Raw genomic sequence first — 25,035 nt, 5'->3', positions numbered from 1 at the left:
GAGATGTACCAATCAAGTCGGACACAAAATCTGCGGAAAAAATATATATTTCAATATCAAACCTATTCAGGGTTAGCTTATCAATTAATTCAGAAGACACAACTGTCCAGGGAGCATAAACCGAATACTTCATATGATTTCAAGAAAGCACAAACAGCCTGGAATAAACTGCACAAATACACATAATGAAGAACTTATTGTTAAATGTAATAAGGTAACCCGATGTTCTCCTATGGGAGAGGTAGATCTCACAGCAGTGAAACACGTATTTATGAGTTTTTCATCTACCAGGGCATGTGAAACTTAAAAGTACATGTCCATGTTTTTGAATACACTGAACCCTGCCCTATACACTGTGTAGGGTCTTACATATATGTATTAAAAAAGGTAGGTTTAGACTTGGCAAAAGGTTACTTTTGCCAATTTGAAATGGCAGGTTAAAACTGCATACACAAGCTGCAATGGCAGGCTTAAAATATTTTAAAGGGCTAATTTAGTAGTTGCCACAATAAGTGCTGCAGGCCCGCAAATAGCATTCACTTTACAGGCACTGAGTACATGTAGAACCATTTTATTATGGACTTAAAAGTAAAATAAAGATGTAAATTGGGGATAAGCCAAATTCATCCTGTTTAAAAGGGAGAGCACAAGCACTTTCTCACTGGTTAGCAGTGGTAAAATGTGCATAGTCCTAATACCAACAAAAACAAATTCAGCAGAAACAGAAGTAAGGCAAAAGGTTTTGGGGAAGATCACCCCAAGGTTGACAGGTCTAACATTGAACTTGCCATTCTTGGGTTTCTGGACAAAACCCAGCAGGCACTGCCTAGGGTAGATAGCAAATATCCCCCTCCAACTCCGTTACTTTACTGGGTGTAGCTTGCACAGCACTGTCACCGAGAACGTCACTCTAGTGTTTTGGAACATGTCCTCGTCATGTGTAGAAAACCTATTTCATCTTCTGGGCAGCATAGCAAGCATTCAGGTATTTTTAATATTCTGTCTATTAAGTTTCCCAAACAATACAGAGGTGACATTAACAGCAAGTACAAATGTGATAGCTATGCATTTTCACATTACCATAGAGGAGATATTGTACGCTACAGTCCACTGCATAGGAAAAACAAGCAAAGGGAAAAAGAGAGGACAAAGAGAAAAGAACATTCACTCATCGAAACGTATAAAATTTACAATTAAAATGGCGATTTTGGTAATGTCTACATCATGCAGTGAATAGCAAAGGCCTTATAAAGGTGGGCTGCTACAAGACAAGTTTTCTTCAGGTATCAGTGAAGTGGCTTGTTGTTCAGTCTCTTCAGCAGCCATCTCAGTCTTATCTGCATGGGCACCAAAAGAAACTCCTCTAGTGGGAGCCAAATGTCTTTAGGCTGGAAACGTACGGGCATGAGTTCCCAACAGGCGGTATGTTGCTCATATCAATAGGAGGCATCTTTGAGCCAGTCTGCTGCAAGTGGTAGCGGACATCGCACCCACCTCATCGCCACCCTGCGCTTAGCAAGCAGAAGGATAAGCGCAGACCGTTTGCTCTTCTCAGGCTGCACCACTCAAACCTATTTCAGTAGCACAAAACGGGGAGAGCTTTCAAGGGGGGTGACCCATAATATCAGCAAGCATAGTAAAAATGTAATTTTAATAATCTAGGACTCCTGGGCAATCCCAAGCAGGCAGTTGGGAAGGAACAATGATTACATTGAGTGTCTGTGCCAAGGCCCATTTTAAACAATCTCTTGTGTATGAATTTAAAGTGAATAAAATGGAGGCCATAGTTAGAGGATAGCGCACGTGACTAGATGCAACAGTAGCTCAACTGTGCGGACGTCAGCAGGGTATAATGCCAGCATCAAGCGCTTTTGCTCATGGGAGTGCATTTAAGCAATGATTTCTGAATGCCAGCATATACACCCATAATAAGCTTGCGAGAAGAAGGGGAGTTCAGAAACGTCTACAGCGCCTGGAATTTAGACAGGGTATCAGGGAACGAGGTATGAAACACCCGGATGGTGGCAGTGTAATTCGTAGTATATGAGTGTGTCTGATGAGGGAGTTTCACCAGCATTCAAAGCTTCCTGCGGCGGAAGAATGGTGCCATCAGGGTAGGTTTGAGATGTAGCTTATGCCAATGAGTAGTACAGATGGGGCAGAGAGTCTCGATATGGGCCCTATACTGTATCTCACCCCATTCCTACACCATGCATACCAGAGTGTCAATTCGCTCCCACAGGCACCTAGGGGGCAGGAATAGTGCCATCTGTAAAGAGCAGAGTGCCACGCAATCACATCTAGGGACAGTGTGGGCCAGACATTGAACAGGGAAAGCCAATAATAGGCAAACTGGGCTCTGCACTCAAATAATATAATCATTGGCGGTCACCTAGGCTGCCCTGTTCAAAGGGAAGTGTCATGATCTCCAGGGTAGAGCACCAGGAGAGAGACTCCACATACATAGCTAATAGATGTGGGGCAAGCAACGAAGCCATCTGCCCAGGCTAAGAGAAGACCAGCTCTGATTTGTTGACTGAAGGGGCAAAGGAAGTGTTAAGGTAATGAAAAGGTACAGAAATTTGGGGACAATTATCATTTTCGCTATGGCCAGGCTGCCAATCCGGGACAGTGGCAGTCGCCTCAAGCCTGTCATCCAGCCAAGTTAGCAGATGGCCGTAATTATGTCTCCATAGTTTGTCAATATTTCTGCTGAGCCACACCTGAGATACTTAACAGGGCCACCCACTCATACTAGGGGAACTCCGATTCAGTTAGGGCCATCACATCCTTCAGATGGCAGACAATTGACTTTGCCCAGTTTATTTAAATCCCTGACATCCCGCCAAATCTGGTGAATTCCCTAATAAGAAGGTTCAAATTGTCATGCGGGTCTCTGACATTTAAGGTAACATCATCTACATACAACACTAATATTCTGCGAAGGGTATATGCCAGCCCGCAGTGTGCGTGATGTTGGCGGTAGACGAGCTGCAAGCAGCTCCATCGCAGTTGCGAATAGTATGGGCGATAGGAGGCACACTAGTTACTGCAAAGGGTTCAGAGATGCGATCATTCATTATCAAACAGGCCGTAGGTTGGGAGAAGAGCAGCCCAATAGATTTCTTGAGTGTTGTACTCCAGCCATGACGTGTCGACCTGGCAAATAGATATGGCCATTCAAGGGAATCGAATGCCTTACAGGCGTCTAGAAAAACTGCTGCTGCGTGGAAAGATGTGTCAGTGGTAAGAAGGAGCGTAAAAAACTGCTGAGATTATGAGAGGTGGACCTGCCGGGTACAAAGACTGCCTGGTCAGGCCGCACCACAGTTAGAAGTAAAGTGGGAAGAGGCTTGAGGCAAGGTTCTTTTTGTCCCTATTGATCAAGGAAAGTGGACAATATGAATCGCAGCAGGAGGGGGCCTTTCCAGGTTTAAGTATTGTGACTATGAGGGCTTCTCGCAAGGAGAGGGGATGGGGGGGGTAGAACACCCGAAGAGAGAGACTCCGCATACATAGCTATTAGAAACGGGGCAAGCAAAGGAGCATGTTCTCTTAAAATGCAGCAGTGAAGCCTTCAAAGCCAGGAGTCCTGTCTGGGGGCAAAGCACTGATAACCCCAATGACTTCCTCCGTTGTGAATGGCTCATTCCAAGTATCGTTTATGGCATTGCACAAGCCACAAAAGTTGAAACCAGTCTAGGTAGGCCGATAAGTCTGAAGGAGTGGAATCCTGACGAGTTCTATATAGGGATGAGAAAATGTCACCATGGCCCATTGGACTGCTTCCGTGCCGATGTGTACACCTGAATTATGTAGTCGCTTCCCCATGGTTTGCAAAGTAACTGAGCGAGAGATTTGCCTGGTCTGTCTCCTTCCCTAAAGTATCTGGCATGGGTCTCCCTTCCTAGATAGGGCGACTCCCGCAGTGGATACTCCTTGTATTTAGAGACTTTACTCCGAGTGTTTGCAAGCCTGGAAACATCACTATCGTTCTAAAACTGCAATTCAAGTTCTCTCATTTTGTCTCCAGCCGTGGCAGTTGTCCCCGCATGGCGTGGAGGACGCCTGTCTGTTTGGCAATGCATGCTCCCCTAATAACCACCTTGAAGTGCTCCCAAAGGGAGGCCCTGGATATATCCTCTTTATCATTGTGCTCAAAGTAGTCCGAAATTGCTGCTCTAATATCTTCCCTAAACACCTGATCTCTCAGGGCACCAGGTGGAAGTTTCCAAATAAAGGCTCAGGGAGACCTTCTGGGAGTAACAACTCTAGTAGGACTGGAGCATGGCCCAGAAGCGCTTGCAGTAAATTGGCTACTTGGGCCGTCCATACCAGGACATCCTGCGATACTAACCAATAAACTATCCTCTACCACGAATCATGGGCTGTGCATATGCATGTGCCCTCCTTTTGATTGGCATGATGGAAGTGCCAGAGGTCAGTCAAGTCAAAGTCTTCCATAATAAGGCTCAGCTGGGCCACAGCATGTGATAGGGGCCTCTTGACTGGGTGATCAAGACCCCCCCCCCCCCCCCCCCACCCCCCGGAGTACAGCAAATCTGCCATGAATGTCACACTGAACCTTGCGCGTGTGCCAGGCCAGCCCCTATCCAATAAGGATCACCACTCCCTGACTGTAATTAAAGTAGTTGGCTACATACATTTCCCCAACCCACCTGGATCGCAGTCTATTGATAGTCCCCTCCATGAAGTGAAGCTCCTGCAAAAAGCATATATCTATGGAGTGTCTTTGTAAATATGTGAACACCTGACGTGCCTTGTGGTGATTATTAAGGCTGTAGATGTTCCATGTTCTTAATGTAAGTGGATGCATGAAGGCTTAGCAGAAGGATGCAATGACGGTGAGCACCAGCCTTCAGATTGTTTGTGATAGCTATAAAAGTTTCGACTTGAGTGGAGGTCGATAACAAACATTTAAATAGAACAACCGTACCACCTCCCTCACCAACCCCCAAACTTGGTTGAGTATCAATTCAAAAAGTGCTTCAGATGTCCCCTGCCACCCCAGAAGCCCAGTAAGCATTGAACCATAGGTTCTTCCCCTCTCAATCTAAACAGTTGAGTGGGAAACATCCCTGTGGGTAGAGTAAGTCCAGGCGAATAATCCCACTGAAACCGGTTGGGTGACCAGAACGGGGAAAACCCGGGGGACAACCATTGCAAATAAGGATCCTGTATCCTACAACAGTGACACGGTAGAGTGGTATATAGGGACGTACCCCTACAGGGTGGTCCGACAAGGTTGGATCATGATAGACGCAAATATCAGTTATTATCAGCCCAACAAGGAGGCCCAGAAAGGCTGGTTCTCAATCATTGTCAATTAATATATTCTTATCCGTCTTGCACGCCAGGTTCCTGTGTGTGCGTTCGTCTTTGGTAATCTGCTAAACAAATTTCAGTGCAGACTTGGCCTCAGTAAAGAAGTGCGGTTTGCAGTCCATGGTGATCCGCAGCTCGGCCGGGAAACTAGCGCATACGGAATTTCCGCCCTCTGGAGCAGCTGCTTGACAGGTAGAAATTTGCAGCAACAGGCCTGCACCAACTTTGTGAAATCCGGGATGAATGACAGGTGGTTTCCTTAATAGTGAATGGACCCCCGGTCACGCCCCAGCTGCAGGACACATCTCTGTCTCATTAATTCAAGAGGTGTGCATGTATAGGGCGGGCCTGTGTTCCAAGAGGCGGCCGTTGACTTAGAGAGTGATGCACCCACTCAACAAATAAGACCGGGATAGATCTTCCCCAAATAGTTCACCCAGCATTTTCTCCACCTAGTATTTCAATTTCATGATGGCTGTGGATTTGGGGGTCCCTGTAATTCTCGTGTTACTGTGCCTGGTACACGCTTCAAGGTCCTCATGTTTGGCCTTTGAGTTCAAGCACGCTGTCCAACTTCAATAGTTGTTGTTTGGAGTCTGCCTGTAGGTCCTCTGCATCTGATACGCAATTCTCCAGGTGATCGAGTTTATCCTCATGCTTATCTACTCGTTGTTTAACTTGGTCTAGGTGACTAGTCAGGAGATCCAGCTTAGCGTCTATTCGCTTCAGACTTGTCTCAACATCCACCAGGAGCTCCCTAAGATCCGCATCTGGTTGCTGTTCCGGCCCAGCACAATCTGTAGAGTCCTCAGACTGCGATTAATGATCTATCTCATTGGTTGGGCACCTGCCCTTAAAGGAAAGCTCAGACTGTTTGGCATCATGCTTCCCTATGATCAAGACTGGTAGAGATTGCAATAGCCAAGTACCGCAATTCGCAGTTCTCCAATGGGAAGCAGCTGAGGTCCATCTACCAAAATCAAAAGCAAAGCCCAGGCAGTCTGTGGGCTGACAAACCGTTTACTTGCGGCCTGAAGGAGTTGCTGAAATGTTGCCAGGGGGCACGAGCTGGCTCAAACCTCAGATACAGCAAGTGGTCAGAGTGCCCAGAGGACACTGCATACCCCTCTTTTGCACCGGTATGTAGCATCAGCAACCTCCTCATAGGAACGCGATCTGATACAGGTCAGAGCTGTCACTGGTGTCTAACGAGCATAGACATGAGTGAAGCGGATCTTGGCCAAGCAGATCCTGTCACCAGTGTCTAATCCAGGTGTCCCATTGGTGGGGAGGCAAGGAATGAACAGGGTCTTACAGTTCAGAAGCTGTCAATGTCGGTGACAGGCTTTACATCAGTCCTCTGCTCGCAGCGCGTTGATACTCCCCACCTGATGGCCTCTTCTGCTTCAGGCGGTCACTGAAGGTCGACAAGCAGTTTGATGGACAGGCACGGTCACAGTGCGTCGATCTATCATTGACCAGTGAAGCGACCGGCACCGTCCCCCAGTGCCTCCTGCAGGCAGTTACATTTAATTAAGAGGCCTGGTCAGGGGTTCCATCAACCGGGTTCGCAGCAGCTCAACATGGGGCCAGGCTTGTTTTATGCTGTCGCATTTACTGCCAGTTAACTGTCTGCCGCATAGCCACGTTGTGTAGTCGCATGGCTCTTGTCTCAAGTCAAGGCCTCCAGCCCACCTCCGCCGCGTGCCCGTGGCCTCTCCCCCACGGATCCTTAGCGAGGGGCAGAGGGCTACAGGCTCCCTACGAGGTCTACGAGCCACATCGCGGCCTGGTCGGCCATCCTGCAAATTGTCTCCGGCCTGCAAGCTTCAGGGTGGACGGTGGGTGGTGGGCAGCCTTCACAGCACAGCAGCTTCCTGGTGTGAATGTGTCCCACTCTGGAGTTTCCGGTGGCAGTCTCCCAGATATGCCCAGCACAACACGCTCAGTCCGAACCCACTCCTCACTGGAGGATGGGTCCTTACCTTTTGTCTCCAGGCCGCACTCCACAAACAGCTGGCCTCAGTCTCCCATATGGCATAGCTGGTTCCTGGGGGGAGGGAAGAGGGGGTTGCGACTGGTGCCAGAGTGCTCCAGTAGGTGTGCCGATGGGTAAGGTCACTGCTGTGGTCAGGGCACTGGATGGGGAACCCCGGGATCAGCAGATACTGAGAGGATTATGGGCCCAGCCGGTGGAGCCTCTCTATAGAGCGGCCATCTCGCAGCCCAGCGAAGCTCCGCCCCCCACTTTCCCTGGCGATTGCTGGTTTTGTCAAGAATTGGGGTTAAATTAAATGCAATTTCTGGGGCGTCCTATACTTTCATGCCATAGGCCTCTTTAAATGTATGTTGCGTTTGTCTCCATCACTCCTACTGAGAGGTTCTGTCTATGCTTCTGTAAAAGTTACTCCTGTGCATCCCAACACATTTCCAGTGATAATCAGGTTTCTCGTGTTTTGTGTGCATTTCCTTTAAGAAGTTGAATGCCACTTTGATGTCCAACATGTCTCTCTTGCTACACTGTAGACAGTCTGCACATAGATAGCATAGGTAGAGGCTAACCCCTTTCTCTATTTAAGTGAAGGTAGTGTGAACAACATTCATTCTTTGTGATGCCTCAAAGCTTACGAAACAGGTTGGATGGTTGCTTACTGTTTTATTTTGGAAAAAGAATCTTGGGAGTGGTGAGAGAGCAGGTAGACTGCTAGCGTACTGGCTGAATAAGCTGACAATTGGTAATAATTATCGTAGAATGAAACAGTGAATACATTCTTGTACTTTTGAGATTCGGTAAGACTGGATTTCAGTCCTTATGTGTACTGTAATGTAATACATTTTATTGTGTTTATCATTATTCTATGTGCTGTGCTTTGGGAAGCGTTGTGCTGAACCGGCTAAAAAAGAAACTGAGAAGATTGGTGCTCACTCAGCCTTTGTGTGATCAAGCCAAATCTACTTCGAGCCTCAGTTTTGATATATTGGGCTTTGAGACTGAAGTGTCTTTTATAGCGGGCTAAAGGGTCTTTTAATATTGGAATGATATTTTCTAATCAAAATGTTAGTTTCTCAGTTTACTTTGCCTAACAAACATGTTTATGTTGTAATCCAGGTTCCTTTCGAGTTGGTCTTGTTGCAGTAAAACTGGGAATGGTGCCGCTTTGGACAAAAGATGGTGAAAGACATGCTGTCACAATTCTTAAAGTAAGTGTCATCTATTTTTCTTCTCTAGGCTATACACGCCTTCAGAGCTTCTTTGTGCTAGGTATAGCCCTTCTACACATGACCTGAATAGTTGTGTGTTTAAACTCTACAACACTCGGTACACAGCTTCTCTGTGCTTGTGCTGTAGCTAACCAACATTTTAGATTGTGGCATGATGGCATTTGAGAACTGCGTAATCTGCTCTGTGAAGGTTAGCCCAAAAAAAACTTTCTAGTAAAATGGATGCAAATCCCCAGAATATGTTGCATGGAAACATATTCAGTAGATGTTGATCCATGCAGACCTTTCATCTGCTTGTTGCTGTATACAGACTGTGAAAAGGTGACCGTGGCTGTTCAGATAGCTATGATAGACCTAAGATTGAGAGCAGTCTTTCATATTGGTCTTCTGCTGTCAGGTCTGTCTGGCGTTCAGAAGACAACCTCTGCCCGTGAGTTGCCTGTGAAGCCAGTGGTTTTACAGTTTTGGTCTGCCTAAGGGATGGCTGACCCCCCTTCCGATAGCAACAATTCTGCCAACACTTGGAAACGCCAAAGCAGATGATGCCTTCCAGATTCCCAGAGGAGGAAAAAGCCCTGAGGCAAAAGCCTCCTTATGGGCGCAACCACAGGTTGTATGGAACAAACAAATAACACAACCAGACAGGGACAAGCTGAAGACGCAGAAAGGAGAGAAGCCACCTAGCAGGAAAACTGGGAGAAACCGAAGTGAGGAAACACACCCACTGGATTGAAGAAATGTTGTGACGCAAGGGGCAAGTGAAAATGTGGCCTTATATACTACTGGAGCAGGAAGAACCGTCTAGGAAGTTGCGAGTTGCCATGATGAACTGGGGAAAGAGAACTAAAAGCATGGGGAGCTGCCACCTTGGATTGGGTTTCCCAAATACACAGAATTCCTTCCCAGAACATTCTGGGAAGAAGGGCCAGGAAGAATATGGAGGCACTGACCTCGTGCTCCCACCTGACTAACCACCCCCCTCCCCCACCTTCCAAGGTGAAGAATGCAGACGCGGGGGATGATACTGACGGGCCAGGCGCCGAAAGGTAAGTGCTTTAGGGATCAAATGCTAGTGCTCACTGGCATCTCCTCTGCTGCCCTCCTGTGGTGTCTCCTTCCTGTGTAGGAGCAGAGCAAGGGCTGCTGCCGGGCAGGGCACCGGTGCAACATGTGCAGGGTCACAAGCTACACGCTCCGATCCAATTAAAATTGACTGAAGTAGTGATTGATTTTTTGTAAAGGGTTTTCATCTTTAGCACAGTGTGTATGCTAAGACAAAACAAATAACGGAAGTAAACAAAACCATGTAAAATATAGAAACAACTCCCCACCAGCTTAATTAGTCCCTAGCATTCAGATGATATTACAGTTTTATTTGATGTTTTTTGTCTTTAATGAAAATTTGCCTAAGACATTTTTTATTATTGAAAGCCAAGCAGTACCATTTTAATACCCTCTGCAGCACTAGGCTGCCCACATTCGTTAGTGGCTTCAAATGAAAGAACTTGAAGGCCAAGGTGATACCACAGCTTTGGCTTTCATTGTGCTAGGGCCGAATGAAATGATAGTTGCCTGCCTCCTTCACGATCCATTATCCATCACAGCCAGATTCCTAAAACATAAGTGCTGCGAAAAGAAGGCAGGCCATGGCGGTCATTCTTATTACTCTAGTTACCTGCAAAAACAATGTTTTTGACATTTCCAGGAAATAAAAGCATGAAATGGAAGAGAGCAGTTTATATGGCTGCTTTAAACTGGATTTTAGTGTTACATGTTGGAGGACGCAAGGATTTCCATTGTACACTCCCCATACACACTCCCAGCCTTCAGAACCCAAGTTTAATGTGGCCAAAAACGTTCACTATCTTGAAAATGCTCAAAGTGGGTAGGGGCCTGAGGTGCTGGGGAATCCTAGTCTATTCTAGAGAAGGTGAAATCCTGTGGGATAGTCACACCAGTGTTTGGGGTTCAGGAATCTCACTTCCAGGAGTCTGTAATCTTAAAAATGATTAGTTGCCGTCAGTAAGGAGACCCCAGATTTCATCAGCATGTTTCAGCCATGATGCTATTCTAGAGCCCCCTTATAGCACTGCTATCACCAAAGGTGGCTTCTAGCAGTTACTGGCATGCTGAAGAACCCATCAAGAAAGTACGCTGGAGCTGTGGCTTGGAACATTTGAGTCTGGAGGAGTAACACTGGCGACAAGGCCATGGCCTATAATATATGATAATAAGAAACATCGGTGAATGACTTACCTGTAAACTGGCTCTTAATAAGAGGCTTTAATTTAGAATGAAGAATAACTAGAGAGTAAGTGCACCTCGTAACTTGCTGTTTTAAAAACAAATCTTGGGAGGGTCCTAAAAAGAGTATATTTATTTTTTCTGGAGTCATTTACTTTGAATTCATACCCTGTCATTCATATAGCTGTTCTTGTAGAGCCTTATGTTTACTCATGATTTTATTTTTTCTCCAGTTGTTCCTGTTTATACATTCTGATTGATCGGTAAACATTCTTAGCTTTAACAAAGAAAATACAATATACATGAAAATGTGTTCTCTATAAATACAAATAAATAGGGCCAAATCAGTAGTTTGACAATCAAAAAGGAAAATAACTTTTTCATAGAATCATTACGCTTTTGATTCATTTTGGTCTGTAATACATTTGGTAAGTCCCATTGTCAGTTATTTGTAAAAAAGTGTTATACATTGTTAAATTCTTTTAATAGAAATTGTTATAATGCAGTGCTTGGCTACTATCATTAGACTGCTTCCAGGTGTCATGTTTTAAGTGTATTTAAGGAGGATGTTAGATCATATCTTCAGTATGAGATTATTTGTTTGTTGGAACGGAAGCCTTGAAAAAGCCCCAGACAAACCAGCAGTAAAGGGGTGATAGAGATGGAAATTGGTAATGCATATCTAACATGCTTTGGAACTTGAGAAAACCTATCCAACATGAAGATGAATCCACAAAGGAGGCTGCACTTTCGAAAAAAATTAAGATACCTTCTGAAGAAGGAGGAATAATTGATATATGGTGGTTGTGCTATAAAATTATGTACACCTGGAACTAACCTTAATTAAAGGCCAATATATTACATTTTGGTTCGACAGGATGCTCATCACAAAGTTTCATCATTTTATGAGATTGAAAATAGAAATGCAAACATGCAAAGGAATGAATACATGAAAGGTTGAAGTAAATGAACATTGTTATTACTTGGATCTGGAACAGAAAAATTGGGAGAACATTACACTCAATACTTCTTCACAGTTTTTGATGATATACAATGTGTTTTAATTCAGTTCCATTATAAGTCCCAACTTAATTTTCGTTACAAACCTCCCAAGTTAATAGTGCAAATATTAACATTTGTGAGATTAGTATAATTATACTGTGGTACAACAGACCTTGTATTTCAGAGTTTAGAAAAACATATTTCTCAATTATTTAAAAGCAGTTGTAGCCAAAATAACCATGAGTAAAGTAACTAATTTCTCTGAGCCGTTAGAGATATATATATTTTCGATGTAGTGTACATACATTCATAGTAAAATGTGAGAGCGTCTCCCTGCAAGTTATTAAACAGCAAAGTCTCCCTCTAGATCGTTGGTACGATCAGAGAAATCAAACCAAGATGTCTCCCTTTTATATTGATGTATGCAAAATTGGCCAAACGAGCCATTAAATGAAGACATTGATTGAATTAGATTGTAATGCTATGCAACTGTTATTGATTGCTTGAAGGTCTCTATTCTTAGAAATTCAAGTTACCTTTTATAAAATCTTTGCCCATGAATAAATGGTTCAATAATTTGCCAAAAATAAACATAAGAAAAAAAATAATCCAAATGACGAAAAAGAGGGCGACCAGGAATGTATTTCACAATGTAATTTTTATAAACCGTTTTTGATTAACTAAACAAATTTAATGTTTAAAAATGCTGTCCTGTAATGGCTAAAGCCCTACCCTCAAAGGCCTTAAAGAAATTGTAGAACCTCATCCGAAAAGGATCTACTAAAAGAACAAACCTCATTTATTAAATCTAATTTACAATGAGGAACGGGCAAGCTACCAGTATTAACTTTATAGACTTATTACTGCACTTTCCACTCATCGTACATATTATGTTTTAGTTGATATCCAATCAACCAAATCAATAGAAAATACTGTGACACAATTATATCTGGACAGAACAGCAAGTCCAGATCTCCTTCTAGCAATGATAATAAAACGCCATTTGTCATGTTGCATATCTCCATATATATTATTTTCAAATGGATTACAAAATCTGGAACATTTCTAGTATTTTGGAAGGTGGATGCCATCATACCACAAAAAAGTCATGTTAATCAGTGTAACTGATATCTGGGCATAATTGTATGTTTTAACTCCAAGCCCTAACTGACCGGATTTAAGATAATAATCTTATTCCTATTGATCAAGATAGATTTTGAGAGGTTGGATCACGGTCTGGCTCTATAGACTTTAGCAGTAAATCTATCTAGCAAGCAGGTAATTTATTGTGTTCCTTTTTAGATTTTATGCTCAGTATTTGATTTTATCGACAGAGAAAGCTTATGGCTTAAGCTCGAAAAAAATGAAAAGTTCCTTATCACTTTTATCACTTATTGAGATGCTTAATACTGAAACTTAGCACAAGTAGAAATTGATTTAAATGGCACTTTAACATTGCAAGATCCTTGTGAAAAATGGTCTGAGGCAGGCGTGTGTTCTGGCTCCCTGCTTTCTATTTTACAAATCTCAGCTTCATTTTGCCAAACATGGGTGGTTTCATATTCCCGATCTGTTGTACTAGGATGATTTGATGGAGAGAAAAATACTATTGTGAAAAAAATTACTTAATTATAAACTTAGATAAAACAAATGTATTAGTATTTGGCAAAAGGTGTAGATCCTTCTCTTTCTTTTAGTCCCAACTAGCTTCCAAGTGATAGCTACCTATAAGTATCTCTGCCTAGCCTTCATTCATCTCTTCGATGAACGACTCACATTCATCAAGCCGAAATGCGAGCCAGTGTTCACTGTAAGTGACCAAAAAAATTGAATAGAGACTTTGGTGACTTTTCATTTGATTCTCTTGTGAATGCCTTTGAAAGCAAACTACCTCCTCATATGTAGGTTTGCATAGGCAGTGCATGTACTGTCTTCGAGGGATGCTGTATCTACATGTGGAGTTTGAGAACCTCCATTCTTTTTCATTAGCTCCTGTTACTGCCCTTCCTAAAGGCCTGCTTTTTTTGGTCAATATGCTAAATAGCCCCCCCTTTTTGGTCTTTTGTAACCTCCCAGGAGGACTTCCCATGTTACATGTGCTCTTCCTCTTACTTTTATTTATTGTACTCTGTGTGCACTCTTTCTTTTTTTTTTTTTGTGGCTTGCCGCTGCTCGATTCTCCACAACAACGTGCTTCGTGCATACCTCGTTTTTGAAATAGTTCTTTTCAGACCGAGCAGCACCCAGCTGCTCCTGCTAGTTTTAGTTGCTTTCCAACATCGCTGCTCCCAGCTGATTGGGTCTTTGTGCTGCTTCCAGCTTAAGTGCTAATAAACTTAGCATAGGCATGCATTTGTGATTTTGTTTCTTTTCCAACATTTGTTATTTTTATTTATTATTCTCTGCTCTTTTCGAGCGAAACACGCTCAGCTGGCAGCATTCGCATGTTCAAAAACAACATATCGGTAGCCCTCCAAACAGGAGTCAAAAAGAAGTGCTAGAATGTTAACTTCATGACTGAGACATACGGAAAGATACGCGTACTTGTGACAGCTATTTTGAACAAGTATGCATTCCAGCATTTGTTTTTTTTACTTATTCTCGGCCGTAAAGCTTCAAATAGCAGTCCCTGTGTGAGCAGGGATGAGAAAAGCCGTGGCTTAAGCCACGAGCTGCCGCTGAGTGCAGCAGCCAGACCGCCATGACCAGAACTTTCCATTTGGGTGCATTCTCCCCGACACCTCTATCCTTCGCTCTGCTGGCCACTCTCTCGAAGAGGATCTGTAAAGCCATTAACAAAACATAGGCATGTGCTTACTATTCACTGTGCGCCTGTCCCCACCAATATTTGTATGCATGCAATTAAAAAATCATGTGACCACTTGCATCATTGGTTTCGTGGGAATTCTTTTCTTTAATTATGCAGATAGTATTTATACGCGGTAGAGGCGGAACTATAAACGGCCCCCTCAGCTGGTCAGAGCTTGCCTTTGTGCCGTTCATCGGAGTAGCACTCTAGTTCTTTATTGCTGTGTGGCTGGGCCTTTAACGTGTAGCCTGGCTTCCTGGACAAATTCTACTGGTGTACTAACCTTTCAGCTGAAGAACACACCGAGCGCCCTTGGCATTCAGGCTCAGCAATTGACTATCCCTCTCAGCTGAGTCCCAAACTCTTGTGCCCCTTACATACCCCTGGCTTTTTTTTCAAACATTTATGCTTAAAGACTTAAAAGCCGCTGTTTACACACTTGATGGACAGAATAGCTGGGTTTCTCTTTCATGGTGAGTCTTTGTGGGATGGGGGTTCCATAGCTTTTATGTTTACACTACCTTTGTTATAGTATTTATGCCATATTTAAAATAACATTTTCCCTATCACTTGTCTAGATCTTCATTCACCTGATGTGCTATGCTCACATGCTGCAAATGGGGCCGCCAAACATTGTTGATTCTGTCAGACAAATATTAGTTTGCTAATCTGTGACCGGTGCCTTCAGTTTCCTATGTGTTAAACTCCTCCCTGCCTACCAGTATGCGGTTATTGCTCTATTGGTGTTTAACACCCATAGTTATATGAAAGCAACTATTTAAACATATTTAAAGATACAAAATAAAATCTTTACTGGCAAACAGTTTTGAGTTTTATTCCAAAAGCAAGCATAAACAAACTGTGAAAAACAGGTAAACACAGGCTTGAAAACGTACATACTTTGATGTTAAAGACAGATTTGATGCAAAATGAACAGATGATGAACGGAATGCTGAACAAATCAAACATTCACCCCCAGTCACTGATCTGGGTTAATCCATCGTTTTTATGCATGCCATGCCATTCCAGTTTAGAACCAGCCATATGCAAATCCGTCTTGACCCTGCTCCCCATGGGAACAGTCCAGCTGAACTGCCAGGCCAGGTCCTCCCTGGACCAGAAACGAGCATCTTGGGACCGGTTTTGGGGTATCATCCCATATCAGCCAGTCAATCATGAATCTGGTGGTTCAGGAGTAAAGCTGTCAAGTCACTCTTGCAATATTCCTATTGGTTGTATGTGGTGATTAGCATGGACTTTATCTTCGGGGGTTTAAACCTAATGCCCTCGCATTAATGGTGGCAAGGTAATCTTTGAGCCTGTCCATGTAATTTTTCCTGGCCTGCTTTTTAATTTGTGCATAAACGGCATAATCATGAACCTAGATGTTCTTGTTGAGCAGGAGGCCTCGAACGGTTTACAAGTCCTTTGAGATGCCACTGGTTCACAAGCTTACATATTTTGGTTGGCAGCAGATGTAAACCACTGATTGACAATGGCATTAATACCCATTCTTAAGTACAACTGGATGATGGAGTGTGGATTGTGATTCTAAGATACAGTGATATGTGCAAATATTTTTGAATTTCTCATTGATATACATGTGTATCACTAGCCCAATAGTGGCCGTGTCTGTCCTGCACTGGGTGGTACAGTTGGAGGAGGATGTTTCCAGTGGAGCGGACTGGCAACCTCCTTTGCAATCTTAATTAAAGCATAGACAGAGCACGGCACAAATATGTATGCGGCTGACTATCCACAGTCAGTACAGATATTTAATATACAAAAAAACACATGAACACTTGGTTCAGCAAGCGATCTTCATCAGAGTTGTAAGGTTGTTTTACACCATTAGTACAGCCACAGCCGACACGTGTTTCGTCGCCATTCGCGACTTTCTCAAGGCTTCTGAAATGAGTAAGATTGTCACTTTAGAATCTCGTATATTCAAAGTGAAAAGGTTCACACTGGATCGGGATAGCAGTTGTCCAGATCACTGTAATGACTTCCAAGTCGTAGGCAAGTGTCTAGGTTTCAGTAATGCCCCAGCGGAAGACTATGTGAACTGCGGTTTGCAAGACGTAAAGCCTCCTTTGTCAATAATCAATGCAGTCTGTCTGTCGGGAAGTAACTGTCATAAAGAAGACGCCCCACTTGCGATAGAATTTGTGCAGGGTCACAGTTCCACCCACTCAGTCTCGTTCAAAACAGAATTGCAGAAATCGCAAGTTGTGATAGCCGTCGCAGCTCACGTAGCAGCTCTTCAACCCGCAGTGTATAGTGGACAGGCACGAAGGAAATTTCAATCTTTCCTATGAATGGTAGTTGTGTGACTGGTCAGTATTTGGCAAGGTCATAAAGTTTGAGATTTCTTCAGGAGGACAAGTGTTTGTATTGTTTTACGGGAGTAGGAGAAAAGGACTTTGTTGGACGGATTAATGATGTTCAGGAGCGGTTTAATGGTGTCCGCTGAAAATACGTTCGCTTCTGATGTTGGATGCCGTTGCCGTAATACTATGTGGGTTTCAGTGAGTTGAAAAGGAGACCTCGGAGGTCTTCTGTGAAGGCGATGATGTAGGTTCAATTCAATCCATTTTGAAGGGGTAATATTGGAGATGGATGGGACTTTTGATGCGGTCACTGTTTTTATTGAAGAAGTTGATTATGGCATTGCATCAAGCATTCTTCTTTGAGCGTGGTATTACCACAGTGCCCGATTGCTGTGAAGTGATGTTTTCTTCTGATGAGTGCCTCAAAGAAGACTGAGATGTAGTGAGTAGCTTTGGTATCTGTGATGAGCTTTCTGCTGGATGCACAGAGGTGCACTGAACAAGGGCTGGAAGGGTGTCCTTCAGCAGCAGTCAACCACTGCTTCTCCTGCTTTCTGAATGAGGTTTTTGATATCTGGAAGTATGACACTGGCAATGGCTTGACTTAACAAGTAAAGAACTTCGTGCTCAAGGTGTGTATGTGACACACAAAGTAGCGACGCAAGTGACAATAGTGATCAGCTAGGACGGCACTTGCGTTGCCACTTTCTGTGTCACATACACACCTTGAGCATGAAGAGCAATTCGGGTTGTTTTACAATTGATTATATACAGTACTGCTACAACTGTTTATAATGCTTACTTTAATTATATGATGCCTCGAACACATTCCTAAATGTTACCTGTTGAGTCTCCTTGTGTCTGTTTACGTAATGCTTGATGCATACATGTTTAATTGTCTTCAAGAATAATACCAGTTGAGATATTGTTTGCTAATTCTCATTTAGTCACCCTAATCTCAACGTGGTTTAAGGGTTATACTCCTGTAGTTCCCTATAAGATTGTAAGCAGCTGCTGAGCTGCGAGAGTTGTTGCCCTTGTGGCCCGTACTTTCGGACCCATTTTTGTGGTCCATATTCCTTGTTGTTACATTACCTTCAAGGATGTCTAAGGAGACTCTATTCTATTCAGATGAATATATCCAAAACTTAATGGGCAGACCCTCACTCCTTTCAGGGCCTTCCATCACCACCGCCAGTACCCCCACCCCTAATACTTCCTGTGTGTTAGAGAAACTCGAAAAACTAAAGAAGAAGCAGAGAAGAAAAACTCCATGCACGCATGCTCACGGACTACTTGAAATCTGGCGTCATCCCCTTAGGTCTTCAAATCAGAAACACACCGGCTATCTTCACACAACCCGAAATTCCGCACTGGCTTCAGTCATTTAGCCACAACTTGTTCACACCATTGGATGGTGCTTGGCATTGACACGGCCATAGAACACAGCCGCAAGGAACTCTAGGAGATAGCTGAACTTGAAAGATTGATTTTGGCAGACTCTTCCATCACGGATGCTGAAAATCTTCTTGAAAAAATCAACAATACTATCTCCACCTTCAACCCCTTCGAAGTAAACAAATAGATCACCAAAATCCAGAAAGACATTAAATTCTACAAAGTAGAACAAACCTACCCATACCTCCTTGAGGAATTCTACAACAATCCCTACATCCCACCTAGAACTCGCAACTGGGGAAGATACCGCAACAACCAACTGATCACATTCTTGGACTCATCTAACACCTCAATTGAGGACACAGACGCAGGCGAAGGAACGAGTACATCTCGAGCCACGAACAGATCACAGCCATTACTTCCACCATGTTTTTTAGACCAGACCACCCAGAAATCGACAGTATCAACCCCAATTCGCAGGAGAGAGGCAAACCCGCAACAGGTTCTACCAATGGGGCCACAACAATAACCAGCCTCAATGACCCTGGTTCAGAACTCAACGCCCCTACCACATCAACTTTGGATCCACTGTCCATACCCATATTCAACCTATCTGATCACATCCTCACCCATGATGAGACCCAGCTCCTCTCCAGAGGCTTGAGCTTTGTGCCCACTGAACGCACCACTTTCTTGAACCCCAATCTAATCTACTGATGTTCTTTCATCGTATTAGACTCAAACAATTTTTTGCTGACAAACCAGATTCCACCCAACCCTCTGGAGTATGGTTTCATCCACCGTCTACCTTCAATCTCCCTTCTTCCTCTATGCCCCCGTAAATATTGGCCTTTGAACGTCTAGTCATGCAGGATATCGCTGACCTCAAGTCACAATTTGAGTACGTACCTTATAACTTGCCTCTTACAGAAAAACAAGCCTTATTGACACTGAAGAGCAACCCCGAACTAATAAGTAAACCTGCAGATAAGGGTGGTGGCATAGTGGTCATGGCAATTGACAAATACGATCAGGAAATCAAACGACAATCGGCCAACCTCAACCACTACTGCCCACTTACCAGGGATCCCTTACCCGACATCAAGACTAAAATTCAACAAACTACAGGACTAGCCAGATCCCTCGACATCATATCCCAAAAGGAGTACAATTTCTTCAACAAACCAACACCCATGAACCCTGGTACTATACATACTCCCCAAGATCCACAAAGACAGTACTGACCCCCCTGGCCGCCCCATCGTCTCGGGATGCGGGTCTATCCTCGAACCGTTGGGCAAATACATTGATGCCTTCATCAAGGAGTTCGTCCCCATAACCGATACATTCATTCGGGATACTATGGATCTCATTATCGCCATTGAAGATAGACCCTTCAACACCAACATGGACCTGATGGTGGGACTGGACTTAGAATCATTATACACAAACATTCCACATAAAGATGGAGTGTTCAAGGGGCTCTTTGAAGCAAGACCCCAACCCGCCCGAGTGACCACAGATTTCATCATGGACCTCTTACGCATCGCCCTTGAGAACAATTACTTCTTGTACCGTGACACTTTCTACCTACAAATCATAGGAGTCCCCATTGGTGCATGCTTCGCCCCCAATTTTGCCATCTTGTTCGTCCACAATATGGAGAAGACACTCATCCTCACGAACCATAATCCCTTCTTGAACAACATCAACCTTTGGCGTCAATATATTGTCGACATCCTCCTTCTCTGGAACGGCACGATAGAAACCTTGTACCCAATCATTGACTGGCTGAATCAAACACCGAACCACCTCAAATTCACCTGTGACTCTAAGAACAATGATTCACCCTTCCTGGATGTCCTTATACATTCTGATGATGACACAGTACCTGCCTGTATTGTAAGCCTACAGAGAGGAACACCCTCCTACAGTACAACAGCTATCATCCACGTGGCCTTCGGGATGGGCTCCCCTTTGGCCAGTTCCTACGCATTCATAGGAACTGCAAAAGCGCAAAGACTATTTCCGCGAGTCCGACATCCTCATTAACAAACTCTGCAACAGAGGATATCCCAAATGCCTCATCACCAGAGCAAGCAAAAGGGCCTGGTATTGCCTCCGCAAGCACCTTCTGACACCCCAACCTAAGAAAACAATGACCAGAATACCCTTTGTCTCCAAATTCAACCCATGCAGTAACCACATAGCCAAAATCATCAAACATAATTGGAAAGTGCTACGTCCGTTCAAACCATTTAAGGAACCACCACTGTTGTCCTACCAACGTGGTGATAACCTGGCCTCACACTTAGTGCATGCAATCACATGGCCCGGTAAACCGGTGGAGAAACACACCATTACTGCCACCTGGGGTCTCGCACCAATCATTGGCCATTCTAAATGCCAAAATTGCAGTGTATGCAACCTCACACTGAGCACTAAGGACTTTCACTTCAACGACAAAACATACACATTCAAGAACCATACCAATTGTAGGTCCCAAAATGATATCTACGCCATCCGTTGCTCATGCAAACTGCTCTATGTGGGCCAAACCTCTCAGATGGTGAAACAAAGGATTATTGAACACAAGAGCCGGATCCATTGCAAAGTTCTCACTGCGCCCTTGGTAACACAATACCTAGAAAGGAACCACAGAGACGCATACATCACCTGGCAGGTGATAGATAAGCCCACCATTGCTATCTGATGATCTTGCCACTTATTGTTGATCCAAGAGCTCCGTTCCCTTGGGCACCCCGTTGCCTCCCATAGACCGCACTCTGAGTACTCTAACAATGTGCCCTTCTGTTTCCATTCGACAGTGCCAGTATTCCACCTGACACGCATTCATAAAATTCTCGTACGTGATTTTCAATTACTCATTGTTGTATCTGAACCAGCAAGTTTTCCTTGTTTGTACTTTTATCCCCTGTTCTTCTGAAATGATCGACCGGTTCTTCCTTTCCTAATAGCAATAAGGTCCCTTTGATGTTTTCAATTGCTCTTTAAAACGTGCATACATTTCTAAGAGCTGCTCTGTTCTAATGTAAATTGTTCTGAATAATCGTTCATCGCTATTGCCTCGTTCTTTAGCTTGTTTACCTTTCCTTATCCTTCCCCCTCCCCGCCCTCTTCCCCGTCATCGCCCACCCCCGGAATCACCACGTGACCCGGGTCACGCCCACTCTCCCGGAAGTGTTTGCGGCTTTTTAACTAACGGGCTCTAGTCACCCCCTGAACCCTGCATATGATCGTGGCAAGTTTGTCTTAACTCACGCTGATTTACTCAGCCTCAGGTGAACCTTTTCCACACATCCGACACCCTTCCGCCCGGTTCGCCCCCAGAGGCGACTTCACTGACCCTTCTGTTTTTCCGTTTAGGCTTCCATCTCCGGAGCCTATACCTGATTGTCGCCCCCGCCTATGACCGCTTGACTCGGTCTACAGGCTTAATTAACCACCGTTGACTAATGATCCTCTCATTTCCACTACAATCAGGTACATGATCGTCTCACTTCCTTCTGCACACCGCACTTCTTCCGTGCATCTACACATCGTTCCCTTTCTTTCCCCTTCCCGCCAGGTCTTGGTTCCACCGACGCCGACCGCATCTCTACTGCCGCTCCTGCCCCGTCCGTCTCATGAGCCCACCAGGTACCCTGCACTCTGACCCTGCTCTGATCAGCCATCACCAGCCTGCCCGCCTCCTACTCCCCCCCCCCCCCACCCTTTTAAGCGCCTGGCCGTCCTCATTTAGTGCCCCGCAGTACCACCTCGGCTACCACCTCCGAGCCTCTCACTGCGACCCACCGAGCTATTTCGACACCGACCACGCCGTTTTCCCCCGCGTCCTGTTTCTTTTCCCCACCTATGATAAGTGCCGGGGCCTTTTTGGTGAGCGCTGTGTTGCCTAACCTCCGCACACCTCTCCTTACTATACATCGCGGCCTCCCCCTAGCATTCCAGACTCTGGCCATTCCACCTAGCATTCCACACACCGGCCTGTCCACCTAGCATTCCACACACTGGCCTGTCCGTCCTCCCGATCCCCATCACGCGCTGTCGGTCCGCCGTTACTCTCCATCCCTTCATGCACGACACTCACGGTAATTCAACCTGACAATGTGTTCAGGCACATTCCACGCACCATCCACTGCTCTCCTCCCTGCAGCTCTTCAGGATCTTTACCCTCATGTTTCCCGTACCGAGTTAGCCCCTGCCTAGCTGCGTGCAGCCCCGCCCTCGCTACCCAAATCTTCGCGTTACCTCTGCCCTTTCTACCCTCACCCTCTCCTTTCCTCCATGTACAGCACCGTCCTTACTATCAACCTGGTCCTGAAGATGATCCTGAATAAAGAGGATCGAAACGTTGTCGACCGTTCAGCGCAATTGAAAGCGCATTCCATAATGTGGCTCTGCTAAATTCCTCCGACAAATGAAAAAAGAAATTTCAAACTATTGTTTTGAGCCATATTGTTTATTTAATACACTGTAAATACACAAACACTTTGTCACCTTGCGCCGTCCTTGCTGATCAATATTGTCACTTGCGTCGCCACTTTGTGTCACATACACACCTTGAGCACGAAGTGCAATTCAGGTTGTTTAACAATTGATTATATACAGTGCTGCTACAACTGTTTATAATGCTTACTTTAATTATATGATGCCTCCAGCACATTCCTAAACGTTATCTATTGAGTCTGTGGTTCTGAAAATTCTGGACTCTGCTATAATGTGGTACCGAGGCCCAACACTCGTGTCACAAAATATCATCGTACCATGACGAATTTGGTGTCGGCAGACCGGTAATGATTAGGACATTATCCCTATGCATTTGCGACGTGATTGAGTGATGCTATCACCCTTAAATCATGGTTTCCGTCTCGAACCCTCGGGTTCCATTTTGTGAACGGCATCCATCTTGTGGCTTGCCCTTATATAGTCAATTGGTTAAGGCCGAATTCAATCTGAAAGGACACGTCCTCCTTAGCTGACTTCCCCATGACCTGGCCGAGCTGACTCCACTGCCTCCAGCCAAACCTGTTCGGGCGGTTCCTCGCCCAGTGGCCGAGTGAGATAGCATCAAGGTACAACATGCCATAAACCATTCACTACATGCAAACCATGATATCCACGCACATACACCTGTCCCTGTTTCTTGTTTATGGCCAGTTTTACGATGAGGAGGTGCCCGATTTTATTGGGGTTTCATCGATATCTGATGGGAGTTCTGGGCCTGGCTGGGTAATCCATCACGAACTGGACATACGAAAATGTGGGTTTGCCATCATGACTTTGCTTTTTCATTGTTTTGAAAATATGTATATGACCGTACTGTAAACTAAAGAATTCTTGCCTAGAGCATATATTTTAGTATAAAAGGACAAGGCTGGTTCTGTAAAAACGAACAGTCTCCTGAGAATCTACACACCGTGCTGTTGTACTTCTAGGACGCTTGTTACTTGGTTGCAGGCAATACAACTCGATCTTTGACTTCACCTAGAAGACTCTGTGTTTCTGTGGTCCAGAACAGTAAGAACTCAAGAGGTCTCTGGGTGTTTTCCCCTGGCACCACCGGGTTCCTAAAAACCCGGCACCTCAAGTCTCCTTGTGTCTGTTTACGTAATGCTTGATACATACATGTTTCTTTGTCTTCAAGAATAATACCAATTGAGATATTGACTTAACATGAGCAGGTGTAGACTATGACATGGCATCAGTTATGATCTGGATGGTGTGGTTGAAGTTGGAGTGTTTAAGGTTGACATCAGGGTGAGATGTCTTGGCCAGGAGATTAAGTCCTCTTGGAGTGGATAGATATGAATGTTACTGAATGACTGACGTGTTTTGTATTGAACTGCAAATTAATTACATATAAGAGAAATAAAAGAAAGAACTTTCCTTTTTTCTAAGGATCCTAACTATAGTGCCCCTCCCTTTTTAACAGCTGTTAAAAATTGCACTAATGCTGTTAAAATATCCACGAATCTCATTTCAACCAATAATTCCTTAGCGTGACTACGAGACACAGTTCCATATTTGAGAAAACTGGGCTTTGCAAATAACAGTGAGGATATGTGAAAAGAAAGTAATCTAACAGCATGCCTACAAGTACATTTCAGCTGCAGAGGACACCAACATAAACCTGTTGAGTTTCAGTTTGGACACAGCCAAAGGAGAATGATAAAAAGGATTTATTCCACTTCTGAAACTGAATGCGAGTTGCCTCATTAGTTCAAACGTTCGAAATGAATCCTATTTAACACAGGGAGTCTGATCCCAAAGAGCTAATTGATAAAAACAATAAATGTTTATTTCTCAGATAAAATTTATGCATTTCCAAATCATGCATTTAATACCACCTTAGACACTTCGGATTTAGTTAATCTGCATTGTGATGATAATAATATGTTATCGTTATAAAATGTTATCAAACAAAAAAAAAAGTTTTTAGTTTCTCTAGCCCATTTGAGATTACTTTGTTTCAATTAGTTCCAACATATTGCTGAAGTTTTAGAATGCACACTAAGTGATAAAGAATGAAGATAATGAAGAAACATTTTGTTGCAAAAACAACCAATAGGGAGATGCAAACTCTAATCTTAAAGCCTGCATCACAGGGTGTGAAGCATACAATTTGTTTTTCCAAGACCTTCGATCTACCAAATCCCAAGC

General features: G+C 44.2%; 1 protein-coding gene across 1 annotated transcript in view; it reads left to right on the top strand.

Annotated features, from left to right (window-relative positions):
• The window catches only part of MRPL3 (mitochondrial ribosomal protein L3), a 271,984-nt gene that overhangs the window by 56,157 nt on the left and 190,792 nt on the right, over positions 1-25,035 (top strand). Inside the window, exon 3 of the mRNA XM_086942066.1 lies at positions 8,456-8,547. Coding sequence (XP_086798192.1) covers positions 8,456-8,547 — 92 coding nt within the window. The remainder of the gene's footprint in view (positions 1-8,455; positions 8,548-25,035) is intronic.

This window comes from Lissotriton vulgaris, chromosome 10, assembly GCF_964263255.1.
Source record: "Lissotriton vulgaris chromosome 10, aLisVul1.2, whole genome shotgun sequence".
NCBI lineage: Eukaryota > Metazoa > Chordata > Amphibia > Caudata > Salamandridae > Lissotriton > Lissotriton vulgaris.
This window is presented reverse-complemented; position numbering and strand designations above follow the sequence as displayed.